The 25,273-nt window shown below is 41.7% G+C and overlaps 1 protein-coding gene across 1 annotated transcript in view; it reads right to left on the bottom strand.

The window, feature by feature from the left end:
- Positions 1–25,273, bottom strand: part of cntfr (ciliary neurotrophic factor receptor) — a 202,143-nt gene that overhangs the window by 97,221 nt on the left and 79,649 nt on the right. Inside the window, exon 3 of the mRNA XM_076758967.1 lies at positions 24,532–24,613. Within this exon, the coding sequence (XP_076615082.1) occupies positions 24,532–24,613 (82 nt within the window). The remainder of the gene's footprint in view (positions 1–24,531; positions 24,614–25,273) is intronic.

Below are 25,273 nucleotides of genomic sequence, written 5' to 3' on the forward strand. Positions count from 1 at the left end.
CACTCAAGTCTAAAATATGTTTATATGCTACTCTGCCTGAAGAAATGTTTAAAGCAAAAATAATGCTGGTGGAACCGCTTGGTGCCATGCAGGAAGTACGAGCTCCAGCACTTCAGTTCTGTAGCTGACCACGACCTCTCACTTCATTAAGGACAGCTGACATATTTCACAAGGAAAATTAGACGCATAATTAAATAATTTCATAAATCAGTGCACCTTTCTGTGGTGTGAAATTCTATTCAGGTCACTATGTGGGAAGCAGTTAGAGGTGCTAACTAAGGATTAAGAGATAAGTGGGTGTTGATGATTGAATGACTACTTCTGCTCAACCTTAACACCTGATCTTATCATTCAATCTCTGCAGCAGGTCCATTTGAAAAGTTGACTGGTGGAAATTATCTTTGCATAGCTTAAAAGGTAAAATCTGGCTATAGAAGAACTTAATATTTGCTTAAAGGCGGGGAGGCGCAAATGAAAAAGTAATTTATGTATATATTGTAAAGCAGCACATCTTTGTATGTGGAAAGCATATAAGTTATTTCTGTCCTGCAGCTTAACTCCAGTGAGCAGAAGCTGCCACAGAGCCATCAATCACCCAGCACTTGGAACAGCAATGCGCCCGGTTCACCAAGCTGTTGCTGTGGTAGCTAAATGTAGCGTGGGCGCAACTCCACCGCACAGCAGTGGAGCTTCCAGCATTATTTTCATTGTTATTTGAGTTCAGCGATCAAAGGACCACCATTCCAAGTGGGACTCGATGCTATTTCCCTGTCGCTGCAGAGAAATTCAAGAAGGATTTTTCCACGGCCGTGTGCTTCCAGTGTCGGCTGTGTGACTGTTATCCAAGTACCAGTAGGTAGCTAGGGACCCACACATGAGTACCTCTGAAGCTGCAATCAGTCATGTGTGACTGTGGAAATGTAGCAAGCACGCACAGCAGACGGTACGCATGGTGCATGCACACACTGACGTGCACAGAATCAGCGACACATACACACACACACACACGACATCCTCAGATATGCGCATGTCCACCTGTGTTCTAAGTCTCCTGATCTGACCATGAGTGCTCAAGAAGCAAACTGCTGAGGGAAAAGAGCCGCTGTCAGGTTCAGTGGCTGCAAAACACATTGTCGCATCTGTAATCCAAGCAGCTGAGAATGCACAGATTACAACTACTCCCTCTCCTGAGCTTCATCTGGCATGCTAGGAAGGACTGAGGGTAGAAAAAAAAAAAAAAGGTGTAAAACAAATAACTTCAGAGGAGCCCAGCGGTGCATGCACAGAGATTTATTTGAACTGGAGCAGAGCCCACGGTGTCGTTGCTCTGTCCTTGATGCTAAAGTTTACTTAGAGTTTCATGCTTGGCGTTTGTCAGAGGGAGACTAACAATGCTGAACATAACAGTTTCTGTGATGAAAATCATTATTAGCAAATAATTTCTGCCCAATAATCTGCCCTCTCTTTCCAGTTTACTCCTGACTTAAAAAACAGACTTGACACAGCGCGGAGAACACGCTTTCAAATGCGGAGTTCAAAGGAATGTAAGTTAATTACTGCAGTAGGTTACAATGCTGATTAGGAGTAATGACCACAACTATAGCAATCATAAGATCAAAGTCAAACTGCTACACAATAAAAAAAGAGCATTTTGTTCATTTAACGAGGTCATTGATGAAAATAACAATACAACTTGATAGAGTCGTAGATTTGTCTGTGAGTGTGTTTGTGTGTGTGCGCAAGTGTGTATTTTAGCTAGGACCTGCTATTTAGACCTCTCTCTCACACACACACATCAGCAGAAAAGAAAGCAGCGCTAAGCCATAAGCATACACAGCCCACACGCATAGTGCACAGTATGGAGACAGAGACATCACAATGTTTTATAGTTGAGTGTGTATATGTGTAAATGTACACAATAATTCTGTGTGTGCTTGAACTCATGAAATACGTTTGCAAAAAATGTTTTGCATGCAGAAATGTGCAAAAAGACCCAATATGACTAAAGAAACATGCACGACTCTCCTCCACGATTCTCCTCTTTAATGCATAGCATTTGCACCTCTTTCTTTGTATCAAAATATATGGGAATTAATTAAAGTATGCTCCCTGATGCAGCAAATATAAACTATACTGTACACAGGCAGCAGCTTTGGTGAAAGAGTGGGCATCAGACGGTCAATAACAAGCGGAAAGAAGCAGCCAGAGTAGACACGGCCAGAATCGATAGACTTCTACCTTAATGTACCAAAAATCAGTCTTTTCTTCTTTCTTTCTTTCTTTCTTTCTTTCTTTCTTTCTTTCTGTCTCAGGCAGGTGGTGTGTTACTGAACGTGGGTCACAGCCAGTGAAGCTCTATGCTACCGACTTTTTCTTAATGCTTTTGGTGTTTTAGGGAAGAACTGAAAGAGCAGGGAAGGAATAGCACCATCATCATCATTGTCATCATCAGGGCAAGATCTCTTTATCAAATTAGCCTTCACGTGTATCCACATTGTCTCTCTCTGCGATACACACACACACACACACACACACACACACACACACACACACACACACACACACACACACACACACCGCACACTAACACACACCTACTTACAGATGGGTCGACCTTTTTGCCGCAGACTGAAACCACACAAAAATGTCAGAGCTGTAACAACAGGACAGTCAAATGGGAGAAATTAAGAGGCTTTGTTGGCGTGTCAAAACACATGTTATGGATGAGTGTGTGAAGTGAGGGCTCAGAGAGAGAGAGAGAGAGAGAGAGAGAACTTCTGTGCATTTCTATATCAGTGTATTCATTCCTTCATATAGTCACACATACAGATAATATGAAAATCTGCTTTAAATGCAGATAATACAGTCACAGAAACACCAGCACACTCATCCACTGGAACACCAACATGCAAAGACACATGCAAGTAGTGCAAGTGTGGTTTAGTCTGGTGTGCCATACCATCGCTCTAATTTTTAATAGACACACACACAAAAAAAAAAGAAAGAAAAAATCATATTGAGATGAAGGCTATATCCCGACTTGTGATGATGTGATGACATCACACTGTTACGCAGAGCAGCAATAAGCATGGCTGAAAGTGAGAGTGACATGAAAGTAACTGAAAGTGAGACTCCAAGGTGGTGGAGGAGTTACGGTCTGGGGGAGCAACTTCAGCAGTGTGGAAGTGGTTTGGTTACAGAAGACAACGAGGGCAGACGCCAGGACCTGCGCTGATACCTCGACTTCGATACCGATTACTCACTTCAAAGGAGGAAGCTGCTCAAAGACCTTAGAGCAGCTGGAGGTAAAAAAAATAAATAAAAAATTTAAAAAAGTGAGACATCTCTGGGCCTAACAGAGTGTTTTTCCTACGTGTCTCTATGATGTGTAACTTTAGACAGCCAAACAGGAGCATTAGTAGGTCTTTGCACAAGAATGCCTTATTGGCTCACTGAGGTTGATGACACTCATTCTTTAGGTATCTAAAATCACGTTTTGATACTTGAACTACTTCGTTAACCGCCATAAAAGTACTGAAGCTTGGTACCCAGCCCAATGCACAAGTAAGCACAAGCAAGTAAGACTGTAACAACAAAAGGGGGCGCTACGACAAATTTATGCCACCACCTCAAGCAGAAGCACCTGGTTGAGGATGAGGATGGTCAAAATTCTAAACCAGACTAACTACATTGGCTCAGCATAGCATAGCTACAGACTATCATGATAGCAAAAATACCCCAAAATATAGTGATATTATTAAGGGCTGTATTGCCCACCCCTAGTGCAGGTACAAATAAAAAACATATGCACACACACGGGCACACACATACGCACAAAAGGTTAGTTATAGGCCCCCTGTTCTAGGAATAAGCCTGTCTGAACTCTAGCTATAATGACATCCAGGTATGTTTGCTCTTCATTTTACACGGCTCATCGCAGCTCCAAACACGGTATCAGCACGAGGGGGAGTGTGTGCGTGCGTGTGCGCTTCGATTGTGTATTTTTGTTTATACACAGAGATCGCTGTGTCCTTGTGCACATCTGCGCGGCAGTGTGTACTCGTACGCTGCTTTGCCCATGTGTGCCTACCGCTATATTTGTGTGTTTGTTCCAGTGTGTGTGAGCTTGTGTAATCAAACGTGCATTAGTGCGCCCATGTGTCAGTGTGTGTGTGTGTGTGTGTTTGAGGGAGTAGGCAGGCCTTTGCCCACATGCGAAGACAGAGCCTTCTCCCCGGCTTGTTGACATTCCAGTAGCTTGGCCTCTCCGTCTGCTCCAAAGTCTCCCCTCATTCAAAACAGACCTCCTCTATCTCTCTCTCTCTCTCTCTCTCTCTCTCTCTCTCTCTCTCTCTCTCTCTCTCTCCCCTATACCTTATTCTACCTGCTACCTTCTCATTGAAAACACAAGTGAGACATGAGTGTACACATTTCCCTCGTCCTCCGTCGGCACAGTAATGCTTGTTGAGCTCCTTTTTTGTGTTAAGCAGGAGCAGAGGATGTACTGCACTGTACTGAATATTGTTAATAAAGAAGGTGGCAAGATGTTTGCTATTGCTGAGGCTTTATAACATTAAAATTGTCTTCCCAGCTCTCTCCGCTCTCACACAGGCTGCCTCTCTCTCATCCTCCCTCTCGTTCCAGACACAGACAGGCACTTTGCTGTGTCTCTCTTTGCCTCTAACACTCTCACCTGAGACTTCTCCTCAAACCTTTATTGTTTCTGTGCAGTTTTGGTCATGTTTGCTCTCTCCCTTCCCCTGAGGCTGTCCCTCAGACTGACAAACTAGCAGCTTTACCTCAGTTAACATCAGCTCTCTGCTGCTGGTTGTGATGGAAATCCAGCTTCACACTGAATGTAAAAACAGAGTGTACCTAAAATTTGCAGGGGCCTCAATGGGAGGCTCAGTGTTTCTGCCTTCACCTGTTTTGATTTTGGTATATTAGTTTAAAACTGCAAACAAAAATCACTGTCATAGGTGCTCAGTAACAGTCTGGTTAGTGCAAACCAATCAGAATCATGAATTCTCTGTGGTATGAAGATTAGATGTGAAAATGTGTGTCAGTCAAAATCACAACAGGCGACCTTCGGGACATATACAATATAGAATACCATTTTTTTCCACATGCCTCTTTCAGGCACTCAGAAGCCTGGGAATGCACATTCATCGGCTGAAAGGTATTTGCACTATATATCTCAATATGAAGGCATGAGTGTACATGTCTTAAACCCAGAGTCTAAGACAGGAGCATTCATGTCTCCTGTGCTTGTTGAAGGAAAAGGTATTCAGCATTTCCATCCTCTTGAGCACATATGAGCCTGCATGCTTTACCTTTCCACCATGGGCAGGCGTGATGAAAATCTGACGGTGAGTAATGAGGTTTCTCCCAGACACACACAAAAAATACACACAATCTCAAAATGAGGGAGTGAAAGATAAGTGAAAAGAATGATATTTGAGCAGTATGTCATGAAATGAGAATACTGTAGAGAAGTCAGCCTTAAAAACTGTAAATTAAACGTGGTAGTATTTTGGTCCTTTTAACCACAGTGGCCAAAAAAGAGCACATTGTTCTTCTTATTAGAATTACACTGACAATGTGTGAGGCAACACTGAATGTACAAGCTGCTGCTGCTGCGTGTGCACTTATGGCTCCAATTTGGGTTCTGCTCTAATGAGTTAAAAGCTCTTACCTGTTGAATAAACTGAGCGTTCTGTTTGCATCATGACCATTGCAGTTAAGCGGGGCAATTAGCACCGAGGATGTGATGAGGCAGAAGAGTCCCACAAAGACAGTTCTGCTCAGAGTCATGAAATTACACATCAGAGCTGTTGCTTGTAAATGTCAAAGCATCCATAAGAAAGCTGTGCTCCACTATCACTGCTGCTATTGTATCTGTTTCTATTATTGCATTTCAGGCGGATGTGAGAGTGTGTAAAAGTCAGGGATTAACCTGGGACCTTTCTCCTGAAGGACCTTGTGACCTTCTCAGAGAAATGAATTGAATGGATGAGAAGGAAGGAAAAGGATGACGGATGAGGGAAAGGTGGAAGCAGATGCACTGCATGTCGATATGTGGGTAATGGGAGAGAAGGGAGAGCATTTTCTGGCTGAATTTGCACATGAAATTGTTACCCTCTTATGCCACAGACCCAAAACAACCCAAAAACAGCTGTAGAAATGCCACAAAAAAAAAGATAGCTGAAGTTCAACTGAAGAGAAAGACATCCCTATGCATCTATTCATAAAATCCATAACCAGCGACCTCAACTTTTCTTTACTTTGCCACACGTTGCCATGCTGACAGAAGCACACACACTCACTCTTGGTGCAACACACAGACATGCAGAGTCACGCAGCGCACAGGCTGAGAAAACAAATGGGTGCTCAGACAAAGACCAGGGCAGAGAAACAGCATCAGACAGTGGGCTGATTGACAAAAAGGGAAAATCAATATGAAAGAGTTAAGCTGGAGCCACTTTTATATTGTGCTCTGTCCTCTGTGCATGCAGGTTGCAACTGAGGTTTTACTGCCAAAGAAAATCTTTGTCTTGACCCTTCTCATTCATACAAGCAAACACACTCATACACACAGCATAATTACACTCATATACACACACAAATCTTGTATATATATTAATATAGTGAGAAAAACAAATATCTTGATGCAAAAAGCATTTACAGAACAGTAGAAGTGCTGCAACAGTTAGTTGATTGATAAACTGATCTGGCAATCTGGGTCGGTATCGGACCAATATTCAATATCAGTATTGAATCAGTGCATCCCTAAATTTGATCATCCATTAATTGTCATTTATCAAGCAAAAATGCCCAACATTGTCTTGTTAAAGCTTCTCAAAAACATGATTATTTGCTCGTTTTGTTCAAATTTTCATTTTTCATTCGTTTCAAAGTGAATAGATATTAAAGAAATGAGGAGTCCTCACACTTGGCTCTGGAATTTTTTTTTTTCTTTCAATATTTCATAGTCTAAACAATCAATTTACAACACCTACCATTAGTTCTAACCTTCAAACACACCTGTCTAACACAAGTGTGCTCTCACATATACAGTTAGTACAGTTGCTTCTGTTCAGTACAAAATTCATATCACGGTGAATGCTTTCTTTACCATTGTGAGTGTGTGCGTGTGTGTGTGTGTGTGTGTGTGTGTGTGTGTGTGTGTGTGTGTGTGTGCATGTGTGGGTGCAAGGGTGCAAGACACAGGAATAGGGTGGATTTCAGAAATGCTGGCCAGCAGTGATAAGAAGCCTAAATCCCCTGCACATTCTCACATGGATAACCAAGGAGATAGACTTGATCTATAGAAACTGCAGCTTCCATTAACGTCACACATAGGGCATGTGGATGCACGTGGAAGCATAAAGGTGAAGAGGGGTTTTCTTTTCTTTTTCCAGCCTAAAAATCCAACTTGACTTTGCTAAATCAGGAAGTGAAACAATATTGTGCTAAAGGTATATTATGGAGGCACCACTAATTTTGGTTCACGGCATTTTTATTGAAAATATAATACACATGACTAGAAAACCAATTCCGTGCTATTAGTTTGTCTTGTTGTTCATTTAGGATTAGAGTTAACCTTTCTGAAAGAATGCTGAGCAGAGTAACAAACAGGCGCAAAACAATAGCAGGGACTGAGATATGCATTGTAAAACTGTGTCAGCACTCATACAAAGACAAACACACACTCAATTCATCACTGCACATGTGCTGTATGTCTTGACGTATCGGCTTTTTGTATGTGTGCATGTGTTTGTGTGTGTGTGTGTGTCAGCAGGAAAGGGGTATAGAGAATTTCAGGCAGCAACCTTCACAAGATTACCTGAACACCGTGTGTGTGTGTAAGCTGCTGTGATAAATATGGCATGTTATCGATTTGACAGATCAGACCTCATGTTATCCAACTCAAGAAATATACCAGGCACACACTCGCTGTGCAGGCAAGGCTGTGCTTGTGAGTTCGAAATTGGACGCATCAACATGTTGACATGGTTCCTGCTTACATTTTCTTCTTCATGTGTTTGTTTTGTAATACTTTTATGGAACCTTTATGCTAAATATAGTGTTATAGTGTTAATTTTCATCATTTCAAGTGCCACATGGGCCCTTAGTATCTAGGCTTGTGTGTTGTTTGAAAATGTTTGATTGGCCCACTGAGACAATTAGCCCATAGAATAATGAATAGATAGAAAATAAGCCCCCTAGTTCACCTTTATCATCAGGAGCAGAAGCATTTTTCTTTTATACTAGTCCTGTAACATTATCTCCACCACTCAAAGTCGCCATCTTTTTAAGCTCAGCCGCCTGTTCCACCAGCAGAAACTGACCTGCTCTGGTGCTGTGTGCCATGCACTACAATGCATCAACTCAGGGCAGCATTGGTGTATCAGTCGACTAGAACAAGGAGTGTCTGTATTTTGACAGTTTGGAAAATCATACCTTTGGAAAAGCCAAATACCCTGGAATACCGTAACACCTCAACAATCTACAACCCCCTTTTTCATTTAAAAATGAAGCCCAAAACTATCAAATGCTACTCTTGTCTCAACTCAAGTAGCTGAACAAGAACTTTGACGAAATAAAATGCTGCCAAATTGACTAAATTCAGATCAAAATCAGACCTCAGTGACACCTTGGAAGTGGTTGGAGATGAAATGTGTGCGTGGGGATATCAAGAATTATTGGAACACCTGAAAACCCCACATAGCAAAGGCGGAAACCTTGGGTGTGAGGGAGCAATACAGAGAATAATGATGTGTTTCCTTGGCTTGTTGAGAGCTGCAGGATGTGTGCTGCCTGATGATGCACAGTTGGCCAATATTGCTAATAAGAGGCAGGGAGAACTGGAGATGATGGCAGAACCTCCTTGTGTTTCTACTCCACTAGCTTTCCTGTAGCTGCTCAGTAATCGATGGTCAGCAGGTGCTCCCTCCCCTGACGCCGTGCTAACCTCCACACACGTTGCTTTGGTGAGAGATTCCTGGCACCCTATCTGGGGATGATATTACCCAGTTGCTCTCTCTAAATGAGATACCTCATCACAATGCCATGCCTGGTCACTTATGACTACGACAGAACATTACACTGCATAATGGCCTGTTAGTGCTGCTGGATTATGCGATGCCTTATCCCAAGGCAGCGCCTTGGCTGCCAGGCTGACAATGACGGAGCAGGCCGGGCTTCTGTGTCTTGCTTAAGGGCACGTGGTTATTGTACATAGCAAGCCTTTTAACTATTAATAATGGAACAATCTCCCAAACCATTAGGCCCCGCCGCCACTTCCAAAAACTTGAGGCACAAACACGAACTGAAAATTCAGTGCTCACTTTCATGTTCACAATCTCATTATGTGTTTGAAGTAGTAAACCACTTCTGCTGAATGAGCTTGCATTTTTCTGAGCATTTCTTCTGTCATTCTAAAACATTTTTTGATGTTCTTCTCATCATGAAAAAAAAACAACACATAAAGCATGTTAAAAGACGTGGGGACAAAACGTTAAACGCGACAACTGTACCAGCCAACAAGAGTCGTCTCTGCACTGAAGGACAACGGCTGAAAATGCACCTGGTTTTACTGCTGGACCTTCCTCCAAGGACTACAAATGCACAAACACAGCCTAACACAAGGTGATGCATCAAGAACACTGCTCTGAAATGCAAATACCCCTCATCCAGCCACTCAAAAGGCTCCCTAATGGATTATAGCCAATGCACAAGCTCATAGTAATTAATTCTTGAGAACAAAATGTTTGCAGTATGAATGCATGTGTTTAAGTATGCGTAATTTGATTTTCAGTACATTCATATCTCCTCCCACACGCAGAGAGTTTCTTTCTGTCAAATTTTAAAGCTGTGGTCTTTCCATATATTTGAGCTGTAGTAGATGTTTTGTCAGCGTGATGGACAAGAAAGCTTTGGGAATTTGAATTTGAAAGGAGTGCAGGGAGGCTATTGTCCCCAGACAATACAGTATGAAGGTTTGGGGAGCTAATGGTTTTCTGCATGTATCCATTCCTACACAGGAAAATCACACTTCAACAGAGAGAGATAGGACTGTCCTTGCACAATGTCATAGGCAATAAACACACAAACACACACGCATGCACACAGGCTCTTACAGGCGGACATACACACGAGCATGCACGCACTATTCCTCTGCTTTACCGTCTTTTGTTACCTCTCCTCTACAAGGACAAACAGCTCTTTCAGAAATGTTGTAGTGCCCCCTCCCTTTTTTTTTTAAAGTTCAGTCAATCTGACTTTCTTTCTTTGCTACACAGGTATTGGCTTACGGCGCCATATACCTATAAATTCTCTTTTCAGAAAGTTTTCTAAAGAAATACAAAGTGACAGACACAAGCATAAAGTGACGGCACAAGACGAACCGTTGTTATTTCAGACTGCAGGAAAAAAAAAAAAAAAAAAAAAGAAATAAAAAATACGTTTTCCAGACTGAAAACAAGCACTCATAGCAATCAAAGATAGAATCCACTCCAGGTTATATTTCTAAGACATTTATGTTTTATATTTATTTTAATCGACTGAAGCTCTTATCCAAGCTCCTGTGCGGAAAGTAGAAAATAGTCAGTTTTGGCTGGAGGATATTAAACTGAGGGCTCCAGACTAAAGAACTTTAGGGCTATGTCCTTCTTATTAACATTACTTTTTTAATAAGTCAAATGAGCTTCCTCAGGCTTTCATCTGTCGAGCACACAGTAATCTGCTCCATTTTAAATATTCCCATCAGAATACACTGAAGCCGTCTAGCATCAGTTTGCAAGACCAATTTCTTTTTGACTTGACTTGTTTTTGACAAGTATTGCATGGATCAAAAGCAACATTTATATTCCATATATTCACCAGTGCCTTAATAGCTACATCCCGCATATGATATTACTGTTAGTATTAAATGCTATGCACCAGTTACTTCCATACTGCTGTTAATATTAGGTTTCATTGTTTTGTCCTCTTTCCTAGTTTCTCTCCTCGCCTTTTATGCTCTGTTTTCATTCCACATTTTCTTCTCATTTCCCTCAGTTAAGCGGACTGACTTAAGTTGAGAGGGATGACAATAAAGTTGAGCTGAATTGAATTAAACTGAGGTTCAATGTGATAAATGGCAATCTTTTCCCCCTGCCACTCTTCTACTTTCTCCCCACAGTGCGTCACACTGAGGCCTTTCTGTTCACAATAGATCAAATTAAATGTGCATATTTGGAAGTGTTGCACCATTTAGGGGTCTGAGACCCCTTTTAAGTCTCTGGTGATTCAGTTCCAATGACTTGGAACAAAGTTTTATTGCAAATCAACATTAGCCAAAAACTCTGCTCATACTGGCTGGAATTACATTAGCTTCCTGGCAACATTAACTTATTGAACAGTCTATCAGGAGGAACTGGGGGAACTAGCGGGGGCTCAGTGATTTTAATGGCACAAGAAAACACAACTTGAGATTTAATGGGTTGGAATCAACAAAATGGCTCTGGAAACAGAAAATCTATCTTGCAAATGGTCACTCAATTCAGTTGAGGGGACATTCTGTTCATCCACAAATGAAATGACTTTTTTAATGACTAAAATGAATTGATCTGTTAAGTTGATTTCTTTAAAAGTGCAGGCAGCCCTTTTGTTTCCAATATTGACTCTGCCTTAGCATCCTGTCTTAAATACAGGGACTCGTTTTTCATATTTGATCTAAAAAAGAAAACCAGCTATTTTGCACTAAACCGTCTTTTTACATATCGACCTGACCGTCACATGAGGGACAGTGGCAGGATGCATAAGTAATATGAAAATGACTGTTTAACATAGCAGGAAAAAGAGTAAAAAACAACAAAAACTAAGACTTCCTCTCATAAAATATAAATACATACATATATATATATATAAATATAGCACTATCACATTACCTTTAAGATTAACTGCACGTTGGAATGAAAGAGCAACATAATAAATTAAGTACAAATAAACCATCCAAAAATGTATCACTATGTATATTTAGGAGGCCGGTCACACAGTGTGATATACAGTATGGCAAGCAAAAGTGCTGAGGTTTCTATTTGTACAGTGCAGTAATTGGATATACCCTGAAAGCCTTTGAGCCAATCACAATATGTCAGAACTACTGCTTGCTCCAAAGACAGGTTAATAACTTGGAACTTAAAATTCCTAATCTCCCCAAATATTTACCTCTCCTTCTACTTTCATTTCCGCATGCTGCTATTATGCTCGCCCGCCGACGCAAACAAGCAGACACACATGCACACACGCTCATTAGCTGCACAACGGGGTAGTGGAAAGATAATCAGGGCATTACGACAGCCACATGGAAAAGGTCACCGAAGCGCACGCTTGCACGCGGCAGCGCTTACACTCACACAGATGTGCGTTCGCGGAATCTCTCCCACACATTCACACAGGCTTTCACAGAGATGCAGAAGAAGTAGAAACGCTCCTGTCAGGAGTCACGTATGTGTTGACCCACCCACACACATGTTCGGACATACAACATGGGGTCAGTCAGGGCACTCAAGCGGTGGTTGAAAAATTCCTGATGGGATTATAAGGAGTTAGCCTCAACAGCCACTTCATAGATGGAGAAACAGACGCACAATCTAGCATGTGTGTGTGTGCAAACATGCCTGAGGAATTAGTGTAAAACTTCATACTGTTTAAGGCTGCATGCTTGTTTGTGCATGTTCATGACTCAGTATAAAACTCTCACTAACTAAATTTACTGTTCCCTCTCCAAAATGCTAAATGCTGTCTGACCCTAAAGCCGCCACAGCACTCTGTTCACTATTTATTTGTCATTAAACACTGGCTGGCTGTGACCTGCTGTAAGCCTCATTAGAATGCACTTCCATTAATGACTCACATTAGGCCAAACACGCACACGCATCAGCACAATTATTTGGTTCTTTTAATGAATTCCGAAAGCCGTGGTGGGAGTGTCCACACCGGCTGACACAGTGCAACGCCGCTCAAGAACGGCTTATGCCACTTTCATCTTGAGAGTGCATTTGAAAGAGAGATGAGCAGACAGGGAGAAAGAGAGAGAGAAGATGAATTCTTTCAGGTGCTGGAAGTCAAAGATCAAGGAAGCTGTTTTTGTCTGTTAAATGTTGTTAAGGAAGGGTGGTTTAAAGGAGGTATAAGGACAAAGAGATGATGAGGACAGAGATAGCAGTGTGGAGAGATAAAGTGAAGGCAGGAGGATGCAATGAAAACTTGCCGTTGCTCATTTACGTTCTTGTGCACATTATCGTGCTCCTTTTCTTTGGAAGGAACTTTGGGAGCCCGTATCAGGCGGATGTGGATAAAATGAGAGTGGGGGGGATTTGTGTGGGATCTAGATTGTGCATTCTCTCGGCCTGTGAGGGGTCGGTGAGTAATGTAACATTGCGAGTTCTGCTCTGTTCGCTGCAGCAAAGGGAAGTCAGATCAGGGGTCGGTCATGCACAACTGTTGCTGTGGTTGTCTCGCCCAGGGACACTTCAATAGGTGAGCAATGCTCTCCTTGACTCTGAGTCAGGGCCCCCTCTTGAAACTCAGCTCTGAAGCCTTTTTGCACCGAAACAAGTAGTCGAATAAGTATCTGACAATCATTTTAAACAAAGTGAGCCCCTCTGTGACTCTGTGAGGATGGTCATTAGTCTCTCATTGAGGATGGGAGAGTGTGATTTATATACAGTTCTCAATTCACTAATATCCCAGTAGTTGAGGGGGACGTTTGGGCCATCCATCTGGGATTTTGGCAAACAATAGATCTGTACAAAACAGAGGCAAAACACTTTTAATAGACAGCACATTACAGAACCTGCAGGAGCTTTGATGACCTAAAGTTTCGTTATACTACCATCTCCTCCTAGATTTGTTGTACTTAACCCCTTTTGAACTTCTTTCAGAGCCATTTCAACATTGAGACCCTCATTGACTTTGTGCTCTACCCGCTGCACTGCATGCTCTCTAAACATCTTGATAAAAAGAATCATCCAGACTGACAGTGTCAGCAGTAAGCAAACCCTTGAAATATGCACTCCATCTCTTCAGCACCACAGTTATATCATCTGTCAGCACACGTTGGTCAGGAGGACGAAGGAACACGGATGGAACGGACGAGCTTATAGGGTACCACCAACCATATTTAATGCAGAGTTACAGGTCAAAATGTGATATTATTATTCAGCTTCCACGCAAGCTGAAATTTTAATAGAAATGTCCAATGTTTTTAACTGCTTCAGACTGTTGGGAAGGAGCATCAGAGAGATAGAGAAAGAGAGAGAGAACCTTGATCAAGCTTTACTGGGAATCCCTTTTAAAAAATTAATGAGTTAAAGGAGCTGGACAGGACATGCACACATACACACACTCATCACGCAAACACGCGCAAACACTCCGGCTCAGACAGTGAGATTTTGAGATTCCATATCTTAACATTTCCAACCGTGATTGGTTGGAAATGGTCCATTACCAGACAGATGCTATCAGACAGTCGGGAACTCTGCGTCTATACTGGATCAATTACAGACCATTCACTATTAACAATAATGGATTCCATGGCTATTTGTTTTCTCATATCTCACATTTTGTCCCTCACTTAAATTCGTGACGCATGACACACATTTAGGAGAGAAAACACAGAGTGACTGATGTTCAAATGTGTGTAGGGGGTGCATCTTTATGAAGAATGGTTCCATATGAAATATCCATATTTCCGTAGAATTAACATTTTCCCAGCTAGCAACAAGATTTCTGTCATTTATGATGAAATGCTTCCCTGCCATTGACGAGATAATCTGCCAATCCCTGTTATACAACAGGGGGCACTGTTAGGAATCTTGTAAAACAGTACGGCACGTCCCCGTCCAAAAACAAGCGAAAAAGCGGATCCACTGGAAGGAAGGGATTTGGCTATTTTTTATGCACAAGTAACCATTATCATACACAGCCTAACGCTGAAAAATACTGGCGCCCACACAGAGGTATGCAAGCCTTCTGAGTCTATTGTGGATGAAGGAGCAAATGAATGTGGCGGGTTGAATCAGGATCACCATGCTGGTGACAGTGACACACACAGACTCGACACTCACAGAGTGGAGGGAGAGGACGGTGTTGACACTGAAATTTCTCATCCATATCGCAGACGTGACGGGGTAGACAAATGGCCCTTGGACTTGGGCAAAGAAGACATTATTCTCCTTGAAAATAACAATGACAATAAAAATGCTGCACTCTATTCAAACAGACATTATCATTATTATTATTATCCTGAAGATCTTGAAAGATTAGTGACTATGATCAAAAATGCTGAAAATGGTCGACGACTTCAACTTGAACTTGAAGACGATGAACCTTATAACTACTCTACAATCATGAAGAAAGTCACTCATATCTCACGCTCCTCGTCTCATTTTCATGTTGTAGCTACAGGTTGGGAACATTTGTCTGCTACTGCAAATGCACCTTTAAATTACAGCTGCTGAAAGCTGAACCCGAGTGGTTTTGATCAGACTTTTCAGTGTAATTAACAGATATAAATAATAAAATTAAAACTGAACTACAACCCTTATCCTTTTTTTTTTTTTTTTTTTTTTTTTTTTCTGAGTTATACTTTTGCATGACATTGTGAGCTTGTGTACGCTGTGTGCACAGATCCATATGGCCCAATTTTGGTCTTTTATATTGTGTATTTGAGTGTTTACCAAACCAGCAAAAAAGTATACTGGTCTATATTTGAGTATTTGCAGCATGGCATGACCTTGGTCTCAGGATATGTATGTTTTTATGTGTATATATGATGAAAAGCATAACATTTCATCCAAATTGCAACATCTTCCTCTCCCTCCCCCTTCTCCGTGCACTCACAGCGTACTGCATTAGCACTCAAATACATATAAATTCCTTTAAATTATCATCCTTTTTCCCCCTCTACTAAATACCTCTTTCAACATCCACTACTGTAATCCAGCCGGCCAATCGGTAGGCAACAACATAACCTCCATATCAGTGTCAATCAACCACTCTATCAGCTGCTCCATCTTCTCAGTGTCTCTGTAATCAGACAGGCACTCAGTCGGCCAAGTAGTTACTCAGTCTTCAATCTGCCAGCCCACAGGTCCTTCTGGAGGTATGCAATGCTGTTATGTTGTGCTAACCAACAAGGATTTGTCAGCCAATCAGTTGACTAAACAGTTTGTCAGCCGTGGAGCCAGCTTACAGTCTATTCAGCCAATCAGCTGCCGAATCAACTCGCCAGAGCTATCAAGGGCAAGTACGAAGTATGTTGGGCTTGCAATTTGTATTGCATTCATTTAGTGTGATCATATTTAAGAATAAAGAGGAGCAGTTAATCAAAAGTGTTAACAGCATGTGCCTAAATTAAACATATATTACAGTATTGCACAATTTTTATTTAGTGTTACGTAAATGTGATTTTTTTCTTTCACTAAACAGGTGTGATTATTTTGGTGGGTTTGCGCTTCTCTCTTGTTTTTGCTTTCACCTTTTGGCAACAATAATAATAACAATAATAACAATAAAAGAAGTATATTCCATTCTGTATCTTTTTTCAAAGTGATGGCTGAATTGGATGAGCATTACTTTGCTTCTCCTCCCTGCCAGTCACCCAGGCAGTCTGACTGTAATCCATCTGCCAATCCAGTCAGTCAATCAATTGGTTGAGCTCCATCTTGAATTTAATACAAACAGTGTGCCAAACAGGGAACACTGATTACACTGAGTGCTACTCAGGATAATGAGTGCGATCAAGGTTCCCTGCCGGCACATACATGGCTGACACATGCGAGACACACAAACTGACGCCCTTCGCGCAGACATCAATCTTTGTGTTTATTTACTTATTTACAGCAGCCGTCTGTTTCCTCTGATGACACATCAGAGAGCAGTTAAATTACATGAATAATTGATCACATTCAGTTGTCTAGATTTGTCTTTTGTGCTTTTAAAAGGTGCAGAGGTACACGCATCACACACAAAAGCTGATATTTTAAATGCTTTCACGGTAAAAACTTGTAGTTGTGTCAGCATGTTGGGAAATCTGTCAGGGGGGAACTTTATATATCCAACATCTCTCATTGTCTTGTCATTAAAATCCAATGACTTTGTCTCACTAGCATTTACTTTTCCTATTCCATCATCACGGATGGTTACGCCTTGTGAGTGGTTATGTAATATGGATCTCCTTTGTTCCATTTCTTCTGTGTTATTATGAAAATCACCGCAACATCAAACCTAAATGAAAAATCCTCCCGACTGAGCAGATCGGTGGGCCTCGTTGCAATTGCTGCATTTGCAGTTACTGAGGTGAGAGTACATGAAAAAGCGACATAATTACAACAAGAGAGTATCTGCAATTACAGTAGTTACTTTCCATCCTTACATGATACCCTAGATTTACATTCTGGTGAAGCAACAGAAAAGATAAATACCTTCATTATTGATGTGCATAGACTGGGTCTAATGGGTGAAGAGATAAATAGTTACAGGAAAAATTGGCTTTTATATTATAATATGTGTAATTATACGAAAATACTAAATATCGTGTATTTTATTCTTATGCTGTAGCTAATAATGCTACATCTACCTACATGAGCATCTGCACATGCTTAGATTAGACTTGCATGGATTAGAAGGAAATGACAAGTATTAATTTTCATATGAATACTTAATGCTAATATTAACTTTTAACACTATCCATTCACGAGGGGTTGCGTAAATAAGGCTGCTGTGTGGCAAAGCGTACACCCCGGCATGTTGGGAAGTCATAGCAGCACGTGTCGAATGCTCAAGAAATAAATACAGCTTTGACAGCTGTAATACCGTGGAATTAGTGTGAGAGTTAACCTCCTACTCCGCCGCTGTCTCTCAATCTCTTCCTTTCCCTCTGCCGTCCTGCTTCCTGATCTCTGTCTCTCCTCGTGTTCGTGGTGATTAGATGGAATGGTTGCGAGGTAAAGAAGCTCAGCGAAGGGCAGAGATGAATCACACAAAAACGTTTAGTGACTGTGGTGTAGCGTCAGCGGCAAAATGATGTCATGGGCGGTAAATCCGCTGTTGACCACTTGGGTGATGGATTGGGAGATGGGGGAGGAGGAAAGGGAGACAGAAATGGATTGAAAGGGTGAAAAAAAAAAATCAGAAAGAGGAAGTAATTAGTATGTCAAAAAAAAAAAAACTAGAGAGACGAGGAATGGGGAGAAGGAAGGCAGATATGAAGGGAAAAGTGAGAGGGTGACAAGTGGGGAAATAGAGAGGCATAAAGACACAGAGGGAGGGAGAGGGAGAGATGGAGAGAACGATTATGAGTGGGAACGTTTGTCTCTCAATCAGCATATGGACTCCCATAAATAACATGCTCTCTCAGTCAACGGCATGATGTCACTAGATCGACACGCTCGCTCTCTCTCTCTCTCACACACACACACACACACACACACACATTAAAAGGGGGAGGTTGGTGGCAGATGTAGCAGCACTGTTGTTGTCATAAAAAAATAAAATAGGAAATTCACTCCGACTCAGCGGAAACAATCTCAATCGCGCCGTATTTCCTCATTCTGCATTTCATTTTGTTTATTTCTCGTCTTCTCCTCCTCCACTACTGGATGCTCTTCCGCTTTGCTCATTTTGTATTCTTGTTGCGCGTGCGTTTAGTATTTACTGTGTAAGGCACCCTATTAATGACATTGTATTGCTTTGCTGAGGACTTTCTGCTATATCTCAGGATTAAAATGAGATAGAGCGAAACACACACACACACACACACACACACAGACGGATGAAAAAGGAATCAGGGAAAACAGAGAGAGACTATTAAAGATGCAGAGAGAGACAAAAAGAGATTAAGACAAATAGCCAAAGAAAATAAGGCTCATTTTGACTATGAATGTGATCAATCTTCGGGTTTTCAATGCATGAGAGGATCACTTTGTATGTAATGTGAGCGATTGTATCACCTCTGGAACAGAATAATCTGAAACAAACAGAGACATCCAGAGCAGCCATGAGTAATGTGTTTTGGTTGATTTGAAAATCCAGTTTTTAACTGAGTCCATGTATGAAAATGTACCATCAGCAGGGGTTCTTTGTTTGGCGGTTAGTACGTCTCACTACTTCAACTGAGACATGTATTTTAGAGGTCTTGGATCTGATTTGAAATACACGCTTGGTAGATGTCTGAGAAACCAACAGAGCCAACAGAAAGACCTAATCCAAAAGGGACCTGAGGACGGTCAGAACTGGTCAGACTGAAATAGAGCCAATCATAAGTAGACTTGATCATCAACACTGGCAACAACATATTGACAAGACCTAAGACCTGCTGCAACGGAAGGACGATATGTTGACCAAACTAGAGTGAAACTGGACAGGTTTCTGGATGGGTCTTGGTTTTTAAGAACCAAGTGGACTCAGTAGGACATCTAATGTGTTTGTCTCTAAGTGTTACATTGAAATAAAGGGGTGCCCAATACATGCTGGGATAGATAGATAGATAGATAGATAGATAGATAGATAGATAGATAGATAGATAGATAGATAGATGGTCTGCTTTACAGCAACAGATGTGGAATTTACTATGTAATCCATGTGGGTACCCTCTTGACCCTTTTATGTTAGTTTTATTGAATTTTTTCATAATTGCTTTGAGGACAGCTGTACGAGTGGTAATTACACAGGTTAATTTATGCATTTAACCTTTTTTATATACATAACTTAGTGTTCTAATTACAGTTTAAAAAAGCTATAAAAACGATGTTGTGGAATAGATATGGTTTTTGAGGAGTGCAAGGCTATTGAAACATTTCTGATAAAGAGCTAATATGATGTTCAAAAACAGTTAAATGCTTATTATACAGTAGATTTGTTCTTCTTGACAATACAGTATGAAATTATGTTATTATCCTTATGACTCAAGGATGGACAACTAGCGAACACTGATGTTGTCCAACTCTTCACTAGAAGACTTTACTGCTTACGGGCTGTATTTTCCATGAACTTTTGTTCTGCTGGCAGTGCAATATAATACTAATGAATAAAAATGATGTTATTGATCCTTGAAGGGATTTTTCTCTCCTCCTCCTCCTCAACCCAAAGGGAGGTTCAGAGGTCAGGGTCAGCAGAGCAATACAACATGTCTGGTACTAGTTGACGTTCAGCATCTTGCTGAAGGACAGCAGGGAAATACTTTAAACTTAAGGAGCAATATGTAAGAACTTAAGTTTAAAACATTCAAAAATTAAGTACAACTATCAACAGACTGTTAAGAAATAATAGTTTTGATGTTTTGTCAAAGACATCTATCCATTATGTTGCAGAGATATCTACTGAAGTTAGCATGCTAACCAGCTAGCTCAGGTCGGTCCTGTCTTGCAGTACCTCTTTGACCTCAAGAGGCCATAGTAAGTCACTGTAGCATCCAGTCTGCCCTTAGTCTAACAACACTGATGTAGTTTTCAGCCTGATTTGACTCCTGGTTCATGAGTCCTGGTTGGAGCCACTGTAAACCGCCTCATGTCCTGTATTTCCTGTCATCAGACTGGCTTCCCCTTAGTCTTGGTCAAAGTTCAGCCATATTCTGAGCCCGGTCCTGTGGCTAGCTCACCCAGCTCTGGTTCTGGTACCCATTCTGACATGCCTGCCTGTTAGCATTCCCCACTTGATTCTCTGCCACCCACAGGTCAGAAAACATCCCTCTCTTGGAGGTCCAAAGCTTGCAGGGTAAACACCAACACTCCCCTGGTGCTCCAAGCTCCCAGTCCAGGCAGAGTATATACTTTATCTATGGTAGGAGTGCTACCTGTACGACTAAGTGAGCTAATGAGCTAATTTCAGCTTCACTGAGCAGTTGCTCTGGTGATGTGCTGCCCCCTGTTTGTGTGGAGTATGAATTCAAGCAGGTGGCCAGTCTTTGCGCTAGTGGTGATGCTAGCATTGAGCATTATTTTGAGGCAAAAGCAATGCTTTACTTTTTCACATGTATAACAAGCATTGTGTGTATATGTGTACAATAAGATAAAAAAAAACTGCCTGAATAACTTATCAGCATTGCCCCTTCATATGTCATCCGTTCTATATTCTCTCATGTCTTTCCCTATCTGTCTTGTGTTTTTTCCACAAACCCAGTATCCCCCCCCCCCCCCCCCCCCCCCCCCCCCAACCATCTCATCTTCTATTTATCACTGGCAATCAAAAATCAAATTCACATTCAAGGAAGCTTAATTGGCATGACCTCTGAGTCTCACTCCCCTTTCTCTCTGCGGGTTTTTAGCTTTCAATTATTTTCTTTTTCCTCTGTTGTTTCAAGTGATGTTTCATTAAGGCCCCTGTCATTTCCGTTGCTATGGTTTCCATCGCAGAGTTTTTTTTTTTTCATTTGAGTCAACATGAATCACATTACGAAAGCTGAATGGAAATGGCACATTCAATGAACTTTCCAGAGAATCAGAAAAAAAAAAAGTCTCTCTACTTGGAGAGGGAAAAGTCTTGCTGCTGAAGAAATGATGCAATGCTGGTGTAAATATACTTTAACTGACATATAGGAACTTTTGTCAACTATCCAGCTACCGTGCAAGAATCTAATTTGAAGCCGTATTATTTTGACAATATCCTGCAATAAAATACTTGTAGATAATCTTGAAATATTAGATTATTGTTGAATTCACAAGCAGAATTTAGCTTTTATTTTCATTTTGTGATCTTTAAATGCATATTTGAATGAAAGGATGGCACACGTGCACCATTTACTTGACACAAAGGGATAACAACAGCTTTCCTGATATTAATCAGCTCCCAGAAGGGCTTTTCGTCGTGAATGTGTTCCATCTAATGCTGTTTTACACATTACTTTTGTTCTCTGCTTTTCCAATGAGCTCTTACCATGCTCGCTCCTCTGTCTCTCCGTCTCATCTTGCTCTGCCCTGTCTCATTCCCCATCGGCCTTTCTGTCTCTCTTTCACTTTCCATCCCTCCTCCTTCCAGAAAACATCGAGTTCTCCATGTGGGCCTTGTATCTATTTGCTTGACTCCGTCCGTGGATGTTTTCTACTAGTGTTTTTCGTTGTCTTTGTTCGGCAATGCAGTGCTGTCATTAATTATGAAATCTCAAATGGATTTCCTATACACTGATTGTCTCACACACGCGTGTGCATACGTGAGCTAACGCAAAGACAGCGTGTGCCTTCCTCTGTATGTGCTTTTTGTACAATCTGAATCAGTACAGGGGGATAGAAGGGGATGAACTCTCGTTAGGTTTGACTGCGGATGTGTGTGCACATGCATTGCTCTGTGTGAGTGTGTGCGTGTTACACACTCTCCACTGAGTGGGGCATACCCTAGGGAATGCTGTCAATCAAACTGGCTGGCAATTTGTCAGAGAAATAAGGCTCGTTCCAAGACTGGCAGATGTATATATGTGTCTCTGTGTGTCTACAGGGTTTATATTAAATGTGTGTGCAAGCATACGCTTTTGGCTGCAAATGTACGTACTGAAGATACTATTGCTCTTCTGTGGTTATGCATGTGCCTTATGAAGTCTTCATACAGTGTATAGGTATTTTTCAGTGTGTACAGGTATGTGCATTTGTGTTGTGTGTATCTGCGAGTGTATGCGGTAGCCGATTCTTCTCAAACACTGAACTGACAGCTCTCTTTTTTCTATTCATGTTATTCATTCCTCCCTTGATCCATATCTGGTATTCCCTTAAGTGTTCTCCTTTGACCTTTTTTTTCCTCTCTTTTCTTTGATTGCTCTCTCTACCAAACGTTCTTTCTGCTTTTCTGAACAGCACAAAAATAAATAAATAACAGAAAAGTGGATAGAGATTGACTGGTACAGTATAGCTTAATCTTTTATTTGAAATATAGACTGTCAAATCAGTTTGCTACAACAAGTTTAAGATTTTCAGTTGTCTGTGTTTAAAAGACACAAGTTGTATCAAAGTAAAATGAGGGACACGAAATCCTCTCATAGCCCATAAGTGTCTCTGCATTGAAGTAAAACAGTTTTCATCAGTATTATAGGACACTGTTTAAAGAGAAAGTAAGGTTTTCACCCTCCACACATACCAAATTGTTCAGGGCACGGCTCTCATTTTCCCGTCAAACATCAATTGTTATTACCCTCGACTTTCGTTCTCAGTTTGTCTGCTTCCGTTTGCCTTCCATCTTTTCTCTATTTTCCCAATTTCTTCCACTCTTCCTCTACTTCTCCTTTCTGGATTTACTTTCCATCTCCCTCATTCACTTACCTTCTCTCCTGCTGCCACCTAATCCCCAAAGACAACATTCCTATTTCCTGAGACACGTCTGCTCTGTTTATGTGTGTGCTTCTGTGTGTGTGTGTGTGTGTGTGTGTGTGTGTGTGTGTGTGTGTGTGACCCTCGTGACACGGTGATGTACGTCACTGGGGACTTATTGACTTCCTTAGACTCTTTCTTTGGGTCAGCTGACTTAAACAGACAGATCTCATTGGCTAGTAAACCAAGGCCACTCTTCACTAAAAGTCAAGTGACAAATTGGCTCCCCTGTTAAAGACACACACACACACACACACACACACACACACACAATCTAATTTATGGTCATGCATCATGTGTGAACTCTCAGAAGAGCCGTCACTGCATTATGTGGGTCTTTTCAGCGTCTTCTCGCTCAAAAACCTCAGTACACAAATCATCTGAAACATGCTCATGATCACCAGTGGACCTGACTGGCTTCTTTGTTGAACCTGTATTTGTTATGGACGTAGCCTTGGCAATGTGGCCAAAATATTAGCACCACGCAGCGAGGGATGACGGGCTGATTAGGCCAGCTATTGTTTTTCCGTTTGTAAGTGAGGAAAAGTGAATACCCGCTAAGCTTTCTCACAGGTATTTCCATTTTTTTCTGCTGCACCTTTGACCTCACAGCGAGGAACCAGCCACTGGAGCTCAAACTGGCCCAAATCGCACACAGCAAAATCACAGTTAACATCCGGATGCACTAAGTAAATCTTACCCTAACTCCACATGGGGTCAGCTAATCCAGAATAACAGCAAAGCAGATTTTTTTCAGCAGCCTAAAACCAAGTTCATACATGAAAGGATAACCAATGGCTTCGATGCAGTACACACCGACAGCCACATATTATAAAGGCATTATAAAAGAAAACAATTTGAGCACAGGAGAGATGCAATTACTTAAGTGCAGCTGGACAGAGTTGAGGGAGGTTGAAAAGAGTGGAGTAGAATAGTAGTAGTCATCAGTAGCACCACATAGAGTAGTGCAGCAAGACTAGAGGAGAGGAGGGTAGAAATAAAACATTAGAGAGGAGCAAAGAAGAGCAGAGTGGAGTACAGGAAAGTTGAGAGTCAAACAGCATTTACTTTTTGAGAAGCGAGAAGAGAACACAAGGGCTTGACCGGATTGGATAAAACAAGGAGAGGCAGAGTAGGCCTCGGCGGAGGAGAGCCACGGCGTGAGGAAGGAGTAGATAAAATGCATACTCACCAAGCTGGCTGCGTCTCTGAGCGTAGGCTACCACCACGGCGGCCAGAACCACGCAGCACAACGATGTCACAAGGTTTGCCATCTGTAGACACACACACAGCAAAGTCATGAGCGCGTGCGGGAGACAAGAGAGCCGGCGAGTGAGCGCATCCGCCTGTCGTCCTGATTGACTGACAGACCCATAGACGCCTACAACACCATGGAGGAGATGGAGAGATAGCTGCTTCCTGTTCTCTCTCTCTGTATCCCTCAGTGCCTCTCTCTATCCTCTCACTATTATGGTCCCTGGAGTGGCCCTTTCTCTCTCCTTTACTCTCTCCTTCCTACTCCTCAAACTCCCTCATTTCCAATGGCATTCCTTTGTGTGCTTCTCTTACTGTTGTTATCCTTTTTACTGTATAACCTCTCGCTCTCTCTCTCTTTCTTTATGTGTCTCTCCCTCTTTCTCTCTCTCTCTCTCTCTCCCCTTTTCTCTTTCCTTCTTTCTGTTCATCAGCCTAATGGGCCCATCCTCTCTGGGATGGGCTATGGGCAGCAGCTCTTAAAGGTATAGCACACCATAAACAAGCACACACAGCTTTCATGTACAACAACAATACCCCACTAGGCATCCCGTCGCCTCATCGGTGGTGCTGTTTATGATACGTGAGGCATGATGGAGGCAAGGATGGAGGAGGTGCTCTCATCTCTTACTCTCTCATGCTTTTGTCTCTTGATGTTTGTCCCTGTCTCTCAGTCCGTT

This window comes from Chaetodon auriga, chromosome 19, assembly GCF_051107435.1.
Source record: "Chaetodon auriga isolate fChaAug3 chromosome 19, fChaAug3.hap1, whole genome shotgun sequence".
Taxonomy (NCBI): domain Eukaryota; kingdom Metazoa; phylum Chordata; class Actinopteri; order Chaetodontiformes; family Chaetodontidae; genus Chaetodon; species Chaetodon auriga.